Raw genomic sequence first — 15,367 nt, 5'->3', positions numbered from 1 at the left:
CAAACCCATGCCCCCTCCATTGGGAGTTCAGAGTCTTAACCACTGGACCACCAGGGAAGTCCCTGATGAGAAGTTTTAAGACCATTAATTATGGTCGCTGTGCTGTACATTACATCCCCATAACTCTTTTATAGTGTCCTAATCCTTTCAAGGGCTCGCCTGATTAAATCATGTCCACTGAGAATAGTCTCCCATTAAAGTCAACTGTCCACATAGCATAGCCTAATCACAGGAGTGCTAGCTCACATTCACCTGTCCCTCCCAAAGGCAGGGGATCATATAAAGGTATGGATCACTGGGGATGGATTCTGCCATATGTATTTAAAAATAACTTGTGGACTTAAAGCAATTACAAAACATGAATAGAATAGTAGCTCTGCATGTGCATTACTCAGCTTCATCAAATGTAAACTTTTTTCCTATTCAGCGATAAATGGTTTTAGGCAGAATTCCTTTTTATGGATGTTTGGAAGTGGCAATTCCAAACAGGTATCAGATTTACTTTTAGCAAACTGGTCACCCCAAACCTGCTGGCCTCAGTATTTGTCATATTTCATCAGGTTCATAAAGACCTGCAGCTATTTCAAAGAGAACTTTGTTAAATGTCTTCAGAGACTGTGGTGCATAAAGCTTGTTGGGTACATCCAGTCAGATGCCAGGTACAGTAATGATATTTTGAAAGGTACAAAGGGCTGAGGGAATATTTTCCATTTATATATTGTCTGTTGCATGCAGCATGTCAGAATATTGTGCAAAATGCCCTGAGTTCATGATACACCAGTAGGAGAACTGGAACAATCTAGCACGGGGACAAAGGAACAAAGGGGACAAAAAAGAGGACTGAAGGTATGTTTATTACAGGAAAAAGGCCTGTTTAAGCCTGAATCTCCCAACATGCAGACACTAGAATTGAGACTTATTTGTAAAACTGAGTGATGGTTTTTGTACTCACAGAGGGAAAGCTCTAGGGAACTTGGGAGGACTTTGAACCCTGGCTACCCTGAAAGTTTTGCAATAAGGGTACCATTCAGTCTATTTGGGCTTGTGGCTGGCTTGGGGAAATGAATAGATGAATGACCTTTTAGTTTTCTTAACAACACAGAGTTTGTGTGTTTCTGAGCGGTCACCAGGGCCAGATAAATGTTAAGGGAAACCAGATTCAGAACACAGGCCCTCTCTCCTCAGAGAGGCAGCTCAACTGTATATGGGGGAGGTGTAAGCTTCTTAGGGAATCATGGAGACCAGAGTGGAGAAGCTGTGGGGTAAAATGAATGTCTTGTTTCATGACATGATTTTCCTGCAAATCAATCAAATGTAATTTTATGACCTGAAGCCTATATACATTTATTAAGAAAACATTTTCACAGAACATACAGACCACAGCATTATGGCTGGGGCCTTAAGGGAACTTCCTGGAAGCTTCTAAATTTGCATTTTCATATACTGGGGGTTTTAAGTTACAGGATTTAAAAATAGAAGCTTACTCCTCTTTCCTAGCTCACTTCTCTGCTTTTCCTTCATAATACCCTTATCATTATATATAGTAGGTATTTTACACTATAGTCTCCCTCACAAGAAAAGAAATTCCACAAAGGTGGGGAGTTTCTTTCAGTGCTGTATACTGAAATATGGAGAGGTGCTAAGTATTTGTTGAAGTAATAAATGGTTATGGGGAAAGGTAAAAAATAAAACATGAACCTAAAATTCCACCACCCACTCTTAATATTTATGTTTCCTTTGCCTTTGGGAGTGGGAGGGCAGTTCTCTTTTGGGATCACTCTATTACGAAGTTGAATACTTCTAAAAATGTTCTAAAACAATTAGCTGTATAGTAGCTCATCACGTGGGAGGGAGAGGCTTGCTCTGACCCTCTTCACACCTTACAAATTACATCCGTAGTTTGCAGCCGTCTTTGAGGTGCTCCCACTTGCCCCAAATCCCGCTGTGCCTTTCTCGTTTCCAGAGCTCCATTCCTGGCCCCAGCGTCATCACGCTGGGACGCAAACGCCTACGGACGTCGCGATGCTTTACGCAGTGTCTGATGTCACGACGCAGAGCCTAGCAACCGCGCAGGCTCGTAACCGAGACCGTTATGGCTGCCGCCGCCCGGAGGAGGATGAGCGGCGCGGAGCAAGCAAATCTGCTGCCCAGCCCAGGTGTCCAGGTCCCCGGAGGGCTGGCGCGGCCGCTGGTCCTGGCCCTCCTGCTTGCATCCGCCATCATGCCCAGTGGTAAAGGGGGCGCGGCGGCAGGGCGGGCGCGGGAAGACGGGGCGGGCCCCGGCGCGGAACGCCAAGACGGGCCCGGCCAGGGAACGGGCGATTCCGAGTGTCCGGAGCAGGTGGTGGTATCTAGAGGGGCAGGGTCTCTTCAGCCCTGGCGAGGCTGTCTGAAGGTCTGTGGTAAGGGAGGCTGTTTGAAGGGGTCTGTGAAGGTAGGGTCTTTAAGAGGCCTCAGAAGTGGGCCTGAAAGCTCCGGGGACCCGGGGAGCGAGTGTGTAGATGGGCGGGGAAGGAGGAGTGGCCGTGGTGTCTAGAGAGTCTTAAAGAATGGGTTGCTACAGAGAATGGCTGTGATACGGTCTCCAAAATTCCCTGGAGGTGTGGAGTAACAAAACAAAACAAAAACACAAAAAACGCACAACTGTAAGAACTGTGAGTTGAGTTTATTCAATGTCTTACTAAAGGTTGTAGCGGGTGGAGCCAGCTTTTCAGTTCTGAGCAATTGTTCGAAGAGGTCAAGAGAGGAGCCAGAATATGTATGAATTTTTTTTTTGCTGGGACATGTAGTCGAACATCAAAAGATTATTGCTAATAACAACAGATCTGAAGGTTATAATTTTAGTGCTTTTCTCTATATGGGAAGACACAGGAATCTGGGGTTATTGAAGTTTTTACTTAAAGAGGCATTTCCTTAGATAGGACCCGTATATCCAAGGCAGAATACTTCATCCTGTTTTTCTCTATCCTGAATTCCCCTCAGGCCCACTGTGATGGGCACTTGCAATGGTTAATGGCTGGATTCTTGTGGAACTGGGATGGCACACAGCCTTTTTTTCTTTAATTATTCTTTTTCTTTATAGAGATGGGAGTTATGAGGGTCTAAAAGAGAGGACAGAGGGAACATGTGCTGAAGAGTTTAGAAGGTGTGATATCCAGAGAGAGTCCCAAGGTCAGGGGTGGGTGCCCGGGGGTTTAGCTGGGCCAAGGGACAGTGAGATCAGCCATAAAGACGAAGGTGGGTAGGGGTAGTGATTGGACTGAGCTGATGGAATATTTTGGAGAGCAAAAGGGAAAAGAACTATCTTTGAGTACTGTTGCCTCTCTGAGGACTGGGAGGTTCTGCTGCTGCTGCTGCTAAGTCGCTTCAGTCGTGTCCGACTCTGTGCGACCCCATAGACGGCAGCCCACTAGGCTCCTCTGTCCCTGGGATTCTCCAGGCAAGAACACTGGAGTGGGTTGCCATTTCCTTCTCCAATGCGTGAGAGTAAAAAGTGAAAGTGAAGTCGCCCAGTCGTGCCCGACTCTTAGCGACCCCATCGTGCTTGGTAAAGAGCCAGAATGCTAGAGTATTGGACTTCTGAGGGGCTTAGGAGGACAGGAGTTCTGGGACAAGTTGAGATTCTCTGTAAACGTAGTCCCCCTTCTCTGTGTCCCTCTGTGTCCTAGATAGCCCTGCTTCATTTTGATGGATCTATAGGATTTAAGTATTTCTTTTTTAGTTTTTTGAGTCATGATTGACATATTAGTTTCAGGTGTACAGCATAATGATTTGATGTTTGTATACACTGAGATCACCACAGGAAGTCTAGGTGCCATCCAGCACCCTGCATCGTTAACAACAGTTTTTTTTCTTATGATGAGGACTCTGAAGATTTACTTTCTTAGCAACTTTCCAGTATGCAGTATTATTCATTATGGTCACCATGCTGTACATTGCATCTGCATGACTTATTTAATTTATGACTGGAAGTTTGTATCTTTTGATTCCCTTCACCTCCACTCTCTCCCCCTGCCTCCCCCACCATTTTGTTTTCTGTATCTATGAGTTTAGCTTTTTTGTTTTGTTTTTAAAATGCCACATGTAAATGAAATCATGATATTTGTCTTTCTCTTACTGACGTATTGCACTTCAGTGTAATGCCCTGAATATCCACTCACGTTGTTGCAGATGGCAAGATTCCATTCTCTTATTTCTCAATGATAATTCATCCAGTATATATACCTCAATTCTTTATCCATTCATTGATTCATGAGCTCCTTGGTTGTTTCTGTATCTTGGCTATTTTAAATAATGCTGCATGATTAAGTATTCCTTTTCTTAGAAATGTTACATTGTTAATCAAGATATTGAAGGCCTTATTGAGAAATGAAACCTGTAAACCATGTTCTGAGACTTGGGAGGAACAAATGCACTAATAAGAATTTATAATCCATTTAAGCGGTATCTTGTGTGGTAGCTCCTTTTTATTTTCAGGCCAAGGCACAATCCTTCTTAGGCCTAAATCTTTTCTAAGTTCAGATGGAAAACAGTATGAATGGGATAGTGTTCACTTATTTGCCAGCGGAGCTGTCTAGCCATACATTCCTCTGCTGCAGTGCTGTGGTTACTTACTTGGATTTCCCCAGCAGGACTGAGAGTGTGTGGACCACCCTCCCAGAAGTGTTTGTAAGTCTGGGGAGGGACTGTGGTTCATTTTCCCAAGGTCCTTTCATAGCTAGTAAATAAGGGGGATTTCTCTTGTTGATGCAAGTATTCCTGTTACTAAAGTACTTAAGTAGTATGGTTGTTTTGGTCATTAATCATCTAAGAAAAAACTGACATATAAACATTTATATTTCTTGCTGGAATGCTTAAGATATATGGTTTAGGGGTATATGTAGCTGGTAACTATAGTTTCAGAAAAAACAACTTTTTAAGAGATGGTTGAAAATCTTCTGACATGTGCTTTTAATAGGGAGGCAGCTCCTTGCAGTACAGTGTAGCATGTGTAGAACTTTGGCTAATACAAATGTTCTTTGTAGGTGTGCCTTAGGGTAGAGTGATTTCAAAACAGTTACTCTTGTCAGAAGAAAATGAAAGTCTAGCTAGAATGTATTGAGTTTCAAACTTCAAGTAACCATAGAATGTTAGAAAGTTGCCATATCAGTTTTATTTAAACTTGTTCCCTGTTAGATTTCTTAAACTTTCAGTGCTTGCTTGGGTGTATTCTTGGCAATCTCTGAGACTTTTTTAGTTTTATGTGTTCGTTTTGAAGAGTTTAAAAAAACTAATGTAAGCATTATTTTGGATTATGGGATACTCACTGTAAGACCAAGTCTGCCATGCTACTTCAAAAATGCCTGCTTTCTACATTCTGCCATCATATTGCTCCCAGATGTTGCCTTAATTTATTTAATATGTAATGTGTTCAATTTTTAAGGCATTTTTTTCTCAGAATTCAATGTGTGAATGAATTATCAGAAATATTGATACAGTGTAAGGAAGTTTTTAAAAAGGGACCAGTAGAGAGCAATTAAAAACTTTTAATTTTTAAAAAGTTAACTTTTAACTAGAGAGGTAATATCAAATAGGGAAGGATAGAGATGGAACATATATTTAGAAATTTAAAATTATATATATATATAAGCTTGAACAAGTAAATCAGTGAAGTCAGAGTTACCACTTTGTTCTGAATACACGTCATAGCTGACTGGATCAGCCTCTTTTCTTTGAAGGAGTGGTGGTGCAGAAGGTTGGTCTAATTTACATCAAATGTTTCAGATGAATTCCAAGTTTGTTTTCTTGGATGTAACGTCTAGTGTTTTTATTGTTTGGATGCACTGCAGGGCGTGTTAGATCTCAGTTTCCCAACCAGGGTTCAGCCCGTGCCCCCTGCAGTGGAAGCACAGAATCTTAACCACTGGGCCACCAGGGAAGTCCTGTTTTCCACATTTTTACTCCTTGAACAATATTTATTAACTCTACTCCTACCTGGAGCTTCCCCGGTGGAATCCTACCTGATGCTAGGTATCGGAGTTACAACAACAGATAGGGTGATGTTGGAGATATCCTTAGAAGAGTGAGTGGGGTTTTACCTGGCTAAGAACTATGAGAAAGGCTTTTGAGAGGGTGTAGTCCGCACAGAGTTGGACACGACTGAAGCGATGCAGCAGCAGCAGGTACAGAAACACTGCTTGGGAAGCAGTGTAGGATTTGTGGTGAGAGTTGGGTCAAGAGCCTGTTCAGTAAGTGTTTATTGAATGCCTGCTATCTGTTAAGTAGGCAGTGGGGATAGAATAGTTTGGAAGATTAGTAAGAGGTAATAGCATTGAGATAATGGGGACCAGATCATATAGGAGCTTATAGGCTATTATAAAGGCTTTGAATTTCACTTTTGAGAGAGCTGAGAGCTACTAGGTAGTTTTAAGCAGAGCAGTAACATCATTTAACATAAGGTTTTACAGGGTGACTCTGGCTGTTACGTTGAGAGTGGACACTGGGGATTATGGTAGAAGCAGGCAGATCATTTAGAAGACTACTGTAATAATCTGGGTGAGATGATGGCTTGGATTAGGCAGTAGCAATGGAGAGGTGAAAACTCTTCAAATTCTTCATATCTTTTGAAGGTAGGGTGACAGATTGGATGTGGAGTGTTAAAATAATGACTGCGAGGCTTTAGGCTTGAACAACAGAAAAATGGAGTTGTCATAACTGAGAGTGAGACTGTACATAGAGCAGGGTTTTTTTTTTGTTGTTGTTGTTTGTTTGTCTTTTCGGAGTGGGGAGTAAAAATTCATGTCTTTAACCTTTTCATCTTGAAATAATTGTAAATTTACTTGCAGTTGTAAAAAATAAAAGACAGAAATTCTGTGTACCCTTTACCCAGTTTTTCTTAGTGATAGTATCCTGCAAAACTGTAGTGCAGTACCACAACCAGACACTGATATTGATACAGTCAAGATACAGAGCATTTCCATCACCATTAGGATTTTTTCTGTGGCTCTTTTAAAAGTCACCCTCACTTTTTCCCTATCCCTACTCCCTCCTGAATTCCTGGCAACCACTAATCATTTTTATTTCTATAATCTTATCATTTTGTGAATGTGCTGTATGGAATCATATCATATGTAGCTTTTGGGAGTTGGCGGTTTTACCTAGTATAACGTGATGTATGGAATCATATCATATGTAGCTTTTGGGAGTTGGCTGGGTTTACCTAGTATAATCTTGGGAGAATCATCTGAGTTGTTTCATGTATCAGTAGTTTGTTCCTTTTTATTGCTGAGTAATGTTCCTTGGCATGTATGTGTACTACACTTGTTTAACCCTTCATCTATTGAAGGACATCTGAGTTGTTTCCAGTTCTTGGCTATTGTGAATAAGGCTGCTATAAATATTTATGCAGAGATTTTTATGTGAACATAAAAATTCATTTCTCTAGGATGAATGCCCAGGACTGTAACTGCTGGGTCAGGTGGTAGTTGCACATTTAGTTTAAGAAACTGCCAAACTGTTTTCTGAAATGGTTGTCACATGTTATGTAACCACAGCAACATGTGAGTGATCTTGTTACCCTGCATCCTTGCCAGCATTTGACATGGTCATTATTTTTTATTTCAGCCATTCTGATAGGTGTATGGTGATATCTCATTGAGATTTAATTTGCATTTTGCTAAGGGAGAAGGCAATGGCATCCCACTCCAGTGGAAAATCCCATGCATTGGAGAAGGAAATGGCAACCCACTCCAGTGTTCTTGCCTGGAGAATCCCAGGGACGGCGGAGCCTGGTGGGCTGCCGTCTATGGGGTTGCACAGAGTTGGACACGAATGAAGCGACTTAGCAGCAGCAGTGGTTAACATCTTTTCATGTGCTTGTTTGCCATCTGTATACTCTTTTTGGTGAAATGTCTCTTTATGTCTTTTGTCCATGTTCTAATGATTGTTTGCTTTTTCACTTTTGAGTTGTCATAATTCTTCATGTATTCTAGATATTAGTCCTTTGTTGGCTATGGGGCTTACAGATACTTCTTCCACTTGGTAGCTTGTCTTTTCTTCCTCACAAAAGTCTTTTACTGAACAAAAGTTTTAAAATTTCGACGGAATCCAATTTATGAATTTTTCCTTTTCTGTATTGTGTTTTTGGTCTAAGAATTTATCTAGTCCACGATTCTGAAGATTTTGTTGGAGGTCTTTTTCTAAAATCTGTGTAGTTTAAAAAAAATTATTATTTTAATTAATTTACTTAAACTTTGGTAGTGTTGGGTCTTCGTTGCTGCGTGAGGGCTTTCTCTGGTTGTGGTGTGTGGGCTTCTCTTGTGGAGCACAGGCTCCAGGCGCATGGGCTTAGTTGCTTCACGGCACGTGGGATCTTCCTGGACCAGGGATTGAACCCATGTCCCCTGCATTGGGAGGTGGATTCTTATCCAGTGTACCACCAGGCAAGCCCCTAAAATCTGTGTAGTTTTACATTTAAACTTGTGATCCATTTTTTAGTTAATTTTTGCAAAAGGTGTGAGACTTAGGCCAAGGTTAATTTAGCTTGTTAGATTACATTGATTTTTGAGTATTGAGGCGATCTTGCATCTCTGAAATAAACCTTACTAATCATGGAGTATCGTTTTATATATTGGTGGTTTCTTTTTTCTTTTTTTTTTGGCTGTTCCATGTGGTTTGTGGTGTCTCAGTTTCCCAGCCAGGGATTGAACCTGGGCAGTGAAAGCTTGGAATCCTAACCACTAGGTCACCAGGGAACTTTATATTGCTGGTTTCTATTTGTTAGTATTTTGTTAAGAATTTTTGCATTTCTGTTCAGGAAGGATACCAATATGTAATTTTCTTTTTCTGTGGTGTCTTTGGTTTTGGTTTCAGGAGCTTCATAAAAGGAATCATGAGGTGTTCGTTCCCTATGCACGTCTCTGGAGGAGGTTGTATAGAATTGGTGTTAACTCTACATTAAACATTTGGTAGAATTCTCCAGTGAAATTTTCCAGTGAATTCTCCATTCTTATGTGGGCAAGGATATTTAATTTTGGGGAATTTTAAAATTAACAATTCAGTTTCTTTAATAGGTAAAGGCCTAGTCAAATTATGTATTCCATATGTGGTAAGTTGGGGTACTTTGTGTTTTTAAGATTCTGGTCTTAAACTTTCTCTTTTAGTTGCTTTTTATGACATTGCTCTGACGGGGAGGTGGGGGTCGATGCACATTACTTGCAGTTAGAGCTAGAAATCTAGGGGCTCTACTTGATCTGTGTTGAGCCTTAAGGACAAGTGGTGGTTCTGGCAGCTCTGGGCAGAGGTGGGAGTTTCGGCTCCTCTTGTGGCCTGCGCTGACATGTTGGTGGGGACAGCCTCGTTACTACGGGGCCATGGCTAAAGTCTTGACTGTCCACTAGGCCTCCTCAGCAGAGAAGGCAATGGCACCCCACTCCAGTACTCTTGCCTGGAAAATCCCATGGATGGAGGAGCCTGGTAGGCTGCAGTCCATGGGGTCGCTACGAGTCGGACACGACTGAGCAACTTCACTTTCACTTTTCACTTTCATGTATTGGAGAAGGAAATGGCAACCCACTCCAGTGTTCTTGCCTGGAGAATCCCAGGGACGGGGGAGCCTGGTGGGCTGCCGTCTATGGGGTCACACAGAGTTGGACACGACTGAAGCGACTTAGCATAGCATAGCATAGGCCTCCTCAGACACATCCTTTTATGGACTCGAAGGGGCACCTCATTGCAGCTTGGTCAGGGTGATAATCTAGGTTCCCCACTTGGTCTTTGCTGCTGTAAGTGTGAGTGGAGAGTGGTGCTCTTTGTTTGGAGAGAGTAAGAGCAGTCGTCTAAAAGTTCTCTTTCTTGCTAGGCTGCCTCTCTCCTGATCTTCTGGCAAGAGAGCAGGCTTTTTTGGGGGCCCGTTTTGTCCATACTCTTGGGTGTTTCCAGGTTACTGGATTCTTCAGCTCCAAGTCTGGAATACATGAGGTAAAAAGAAAGTTCAGGATAGTCAACTCTGGGTTGTTTCTCAGGTCCTGAGGTCTCTGATCGCTCTGCCTTATTCTTTCCACCTTTCACAATTGTGTTATTTTATATGTAATAGGAAGAGTTTTATTTGTTTTTAGTGGGAAGAATAGGGAAAAATACATTTACTCCATCTTCCTAGCAGTGAAAGTCAGAATTTCATTTTGAACGTGTTAGTTTGAATGACAAATCTAAGCAGACATGTCAGGTAGACAGTTGGACTTATGAGCCTAGAGTTCTGGTAGTTTGTGGACCTTCTCTTTTGAGGGCTTCATTTTTCTAAGAGAAGTCAGGAAGTTATATGAGCCTTTGACAATGAGGACAACAGAAAAGGTTTTAGAAATTTGAGGACAGAGCAAGCTGTGAATGGTCTACTAAGAAGGGTGAAGAGGCTGGGAAAACACAGTATAATTGCTGACAGCATAACAGGTACATCTGGATTTGGGTGTTGCATTTAAAATGAAATAAAAAAATGAAAAATAGAAAATGAAATATTCATCAGATAACAGTTGCCTTGCCAGATAGTAAGAACTTAAGCAGCATAGGAGACCTGTTGCATTTCATAGCCTGCCACCATAAGAAAAACAAAGAATAGAGAGGGGTCTGACTTTAGGTCACAATGGCAAAGTCCACACAGAGCTTGTGCCCTCTGTTCTAATTTCACAAAGGTTGGATTTCAGTACCTGCAGAACAGAAAGGTGACTAATCCTAGCTTAGTGAAAAATACAGGTGTATTTCCTTTTAGCTTGGTGGAGATAAATTAGGAGATTTCAGTGTAACATTTCTTTCTTTACTTATTTTAGTTCCATCACAGATTGAGTCATTGAGCCAGCCTGTACTCACGTCAGATGTTTCTACTCCACATATGAATGCTTTAACAAATGAAAACCAAACCACACCTTCTACTTCCCAAATCAGCACCACTCTCCCTCCCACAACTAGTACAGAAAGAAGTGGAGTGGCGTCCGTGTCCCCTCATCCCTTGCCTACTACTGCTCTGTCCCAAGAGGTTGATAACAATGAAGATCCTAGCATAGAGGAGGAGGATCTTCTCACACTGAACAGTTCTCCGTCCACTGCCAAAGACACTCTGGACAACGGGGATTATGGAGAACCAGACTATGACTGGACCACCAGCCCCCGGGATGATGAGTCCAGTGAAGCCTTGGAAGAAAACAGGGGCTACGTGGAAATTGAGCAGTCAGAGAGACCTTTTAAAACCCCACCCTCAAGTATAGAAGAGGAAGATAGCCATTTCTTTTTCCACCTTATTATTTTTGCTTTTTGTATTGCTATTGTTTATATTACATATCACAACAAAAGGAAGGTAAGTTTGAGCTTTTTTTCACCCCCTCTAGTTGCCCTCTGTTATCTCAGTCATACTTCTTATTAATGCTTTTGCTTATTCAGAGGTCTTTTTTCCTCTTTTAATCAGGTTTCAGTTGATGGTAAAATACTGTGATATCTCATCAGCTTGTATGTCGTTGTGGATTTTAACAAATGACAGAATGCTTTACTGCATGTGAGTGAGTGAGTGAAAGTTGCTCAGTCATGTCTGACTCTTTGCGACCCCATGAACTATACAGTCCATGAAATTCTCCAGGCCAGAGTACCAGAGTGGGTAGCCTTTCCTTTCTCCAGGGATCGAACCCAGGTTTTCCACATTGCAGGTGGATTCTTTACCATTTGAACCACAAGGGAAGTCCAGGAATATTGGAGTGGGTAGCCTATCCCTTCTCCAGTGGATCTTCCCAACCCAGGAATTAAACCTGGGGCTTCCCTGGTGGTCCGCCTGCAATGTGGGAGACCCGGGTTCAATCCCTGAGTTGGGAAGATCCCCTGGAGAAGGAAATGGCAACCCACTCCAGTACTCTTGCCTGGAAAATCCCATGGATGGAGGAGCCTGGGAGGCTGCAGTCCATGGGGTCACAAAGAGTCGGACACGACTGAGCGACTTCACTTTCACTTTCTCCTGCTTTGCAGGTGGATTCTTTACCAACTGAGCTATCAGGGAAGCCTACTACATGTGCTTTTAAAAAAAAAGAAGCCAATTGATTTTGAGCAAAACCAAAGCCCGATCATTTTTTTTTAAAGATTTTATGTCTTAATTTGGCATTGCTACTTCATTGGGAGTACTTGTGGAGAGAGATGTTAATTTAGGACTTCTAATGTATTTACATTGAACTTAATGTTATTTTGATAACTTTTTCCCCTGGTTGTTAAAGTATTAGATGTCTTTTTTAGGGACACAGAAAAATATAGAAAAGAAAATGTAAGCTACTACCCAAAGCTGAGCATTATTAACATTTTGGTATATTTCTGGCCTGTAAATGTGTGTATAATTCAGATATATATGTGTATGCTAATAATTTTTAAATGAACTTGATTTCCTATAGAGTTTTATATCTTGCCTTTTACCTAACAAATCATGAGCACTTTTCATATCATTAATATTCTTTAAAAACATGATTTAATAGCTACGTAATTTAACTTTTTCCTGTTGAGTATTTAGATGGTTTTCAATTTTTGATCCAGAAACAATAATATGATGAACATTGCTGTACTAAAATTGGTTTGTTGGATTACACGAGGCAGAGGAGGCATAAATAGGACTCTATGGATAATTTAGTGTGAGGGTTCATCTGGGCGCTCTGCAGTCCCTGAGCTAAATAGTTAAACTTTTTAAATACTTAAAGGGAAATCAAACACAGTGTCCTTTTTAATACTTACTGGTCAGGAAATCTCAGTTCTTGACTTTGTTGTAACTTGCTTTGTGATTCCTAGCACCCACTTCCCCTTAAGGACGTTGATTTTCTCACCTGCAAAATGATACAAAGGTAATTTCAGAATGCCTTCCAGCTTAGAGAATCAGTGATTCTAATAACTCATTTGTGGTTTTGAGTTGGTTTATTTGTGGTTTAGTGGTCTCTCAGTAGCTCTGTAGGTATTTGTAGGTGGATGAAATTTTGAATGCCAGTTATGTTTTATTCCACTGTTCAGTGTGGGACCATCTCTATTACAAACACCTAAAGAAAGAAAGTGAAGTTGCTCAGTCATGTCTGACTCTTTGCGACCCTGTGGGCTATAGTCTACCAAGCTTCTCCGTCCATGGGATTTTCCAGGCAAGAGTGCTGGAGTGGGTTGCCATTTCCTTCTCCAGCGGATCTTCCCGACCCAGGGATTGAACCTGGGTCTCCCGCATTGCAGGCAGACGCTTTACCATCTGAGCCACCAGGGAAGCCCTAGGGACTTAAACACCTAAGGGACTTGTTAAACAGGTAGGTTCCTGGACTCCACTGCTATCTATTAGCTCATCTCTGAAGAGAGAGGCCAGGAATCAGTCTTTAACAAGGACTTCTGTATACATTAAAATTTAAAAAGCACTGTTTCAGCTTATTTACAAGATGGAAAACAAAATAGCCCTTTTGTTGTTGACATTTTACTTTTGTGTTTGGGAACCTAGGAGACAGATATTTCAGTTATAAAAACTTAGCATGTCCTCTATTTTCTCTTTTGAATATCTGATTTGTTTTATTTCAGATTTTCCTTCTGGTTCAAAGCAGGAAATGGCGTGATGGTTTTTGTTCCAAAACAGTGGAATATCATCGTCTTGACCAGAATGTTAATGAAGCAATGCCTTCTCTGAAGATTACCAATGATTATATATTTTAAAGCACTGTGATTTGCATTTGCTTATTATGTAATTTTATTTGCTTGACTTTTTATATGATATTGTGCAGATGTTTGCCATTGGCAATTCATACTTAAATGAGAGGTGGGCCTCTCTTTATTTTGCCTTGGTGCTTTGGAAATTAAGTATCACAAACAAGGAGTATATAATTTTTTATCTACATTTTTAGAGGTAAATTCAATCAGGTGTCCAAAATGTGGAGCTAAGCATTACCTGTTAGTTTTTTATTGTTTTAGATTTCTTTATTGTACTTCTTCTGGAAGTGTTAGTAATGCTACTTTAAAAAAATCCCAAACTTATAATAAATTCTAACACATCTGGTATTGCTGACTCAGATTCTCTTTCTGCCATCCAAATACTGTTTCTTAAGCACACATTTCTTTGTGCTGTCAAACTGTAATCTACAAGGATGTATGTAATAATGCTTTACATATAAGTAACATTTTTTTCTTCCAGGACTCTTTGCTTTGGATATTTTTGGATAATTTATGTATAATTTATTCTCATTCTGACCACGATTTTAAGTAGCACATTAATAAATGTGTCTAAAAATTCTGGCAATAGAGACTCTGCAGTTTGCAGTAGACGTAAATAAAATGTTATAGATAGCTTTTTTGCTTTGAATTACTGAATTAAATTTAGAGGTAGAAATTGTTGTGAAATATTAAATACACGTACAATTGCTTTTACTTAGCAATTGATTGTAGCACGGGTTCCTCCAAGCTTTCAAGCAAGGGGCAGAGTTTAAAATTATATCATATTTGTTCACTCGCTTATTTTTTATAGTAAGTTTGAATGAATTTTAGGAGACATTGTAATTTAAATAATATTGGATCTAGGTCTTTCAAATGAAAATTATACCTGTTTGTATACATAAAGGCTGTATCTGTACACTGGCTCTTTCTCCCTTTGTGCTTGTTTGGTTTCTTGTTCTTTTTTAATAGCAACTGGAAATTGCTTACTTTATTTAATTTTGACTTGTCTTTCTATCTTAAGGAGTTGATCAGTATGTAAATATATGATTTGAAACATGATTGACTTACAGGTGTCACAACAACTTTTTAGAAAACATAACCCCTAATATGTGTTAAACGCCACTCACAAAACCCAGGTGAGCTAGTGGGCATATTGTTTGTTAGAGATGGAAGGGGCAGGGCAGTCCATCGTTTCTCTTGGGTGGACCATTTACTGTTTCAGTAAGGAAGGGAGGCACAGTGGAGGTACACCTGAACTGTTCTTGCAGTAATTTTTTTCATATCTGAAATTGTATTATTTAATATTTTGAATAAGATTTTAAAAAATAAATGGCAAAGATATAAATTCATGATTTTATGAGCACATTTCATTTTAATGATGCGTCCTTCACTGGGTGGTGATAGATGGGTAGTGTATCTCTGGGAGGAAAAAAAAAGAAAATGTATTAGCTTGCTTTTGTTTTAGCACTGGGACTCTGCTTCTGTGAATTCCACATAACATTTCTAGATCCTACTTTAGATCTAGTTTATGGCTATGTACTGTGGTTCATTGAAAACCATAGCAAAGTAGGATTGAAAAGGAAAGTAAAGCAGCTAAATCAGTGTGCTGCACTTCTGGCATCCTGCTTCCTTGTTGTCTTCCTGTTGAAGCCTCTCCCGTCCTGGAGGATTGCCCCCCTTAGTGGATCTGGGGTTCTTTGGTGCTTCC

At 40.6% G+C, this 15,367-nt stretch overlaps 1 protein-coding gene across 1 annotated transcript; it reads left to right on the top strand.

Moving 5' to 3' along the window:
- Positions 1 to 2,049: 2,049 nt before the first annotated feature.
- Positions 2,050 to 15,008, top strand: C7H5orf15 (chromosome 7 C5orf15 homolog). Its single transcript, XM_005890417.3, has 3 exons — positions 2,050 to 2,231; positions 10,797 to 11,320; positions 13,534 to 15,008. Exons 1-3 carry the CDS (start codon positions 2,093 to 2,095, stop codon positions 13,663 to 13,665), a joined length of 795 nt encoding a protein of 264 aa, XP_005890479.2. The 5' UTR covers positions 2,050 to 2,092; the 3' UTR covers positions 13,666 to 15,008.
- The last annotated feature ends 359 nt before the right edge of the window (positions 15,009 to 15,367 follow it).

Source organism: Bos mutus, chromosome 7 (genome assembly GCF_027580195.1).
Source record: "Bos mutus isolate GX-2022 chromosome 7, NWIPB_WYAK_1.1, whole genome shotgun sequence".
Classification (NCBI taxonomy): Eukaryota; Metazoa; Chordata; class Mammalia; order Artiodactyla; family Bovidae; genus Bos; species Bos mutus.
The sequence above is the reverse complement of the archived record's forward strand: the minus strand, read 5'-3'. Positions and strand labels throughout refer to the sequence as shown.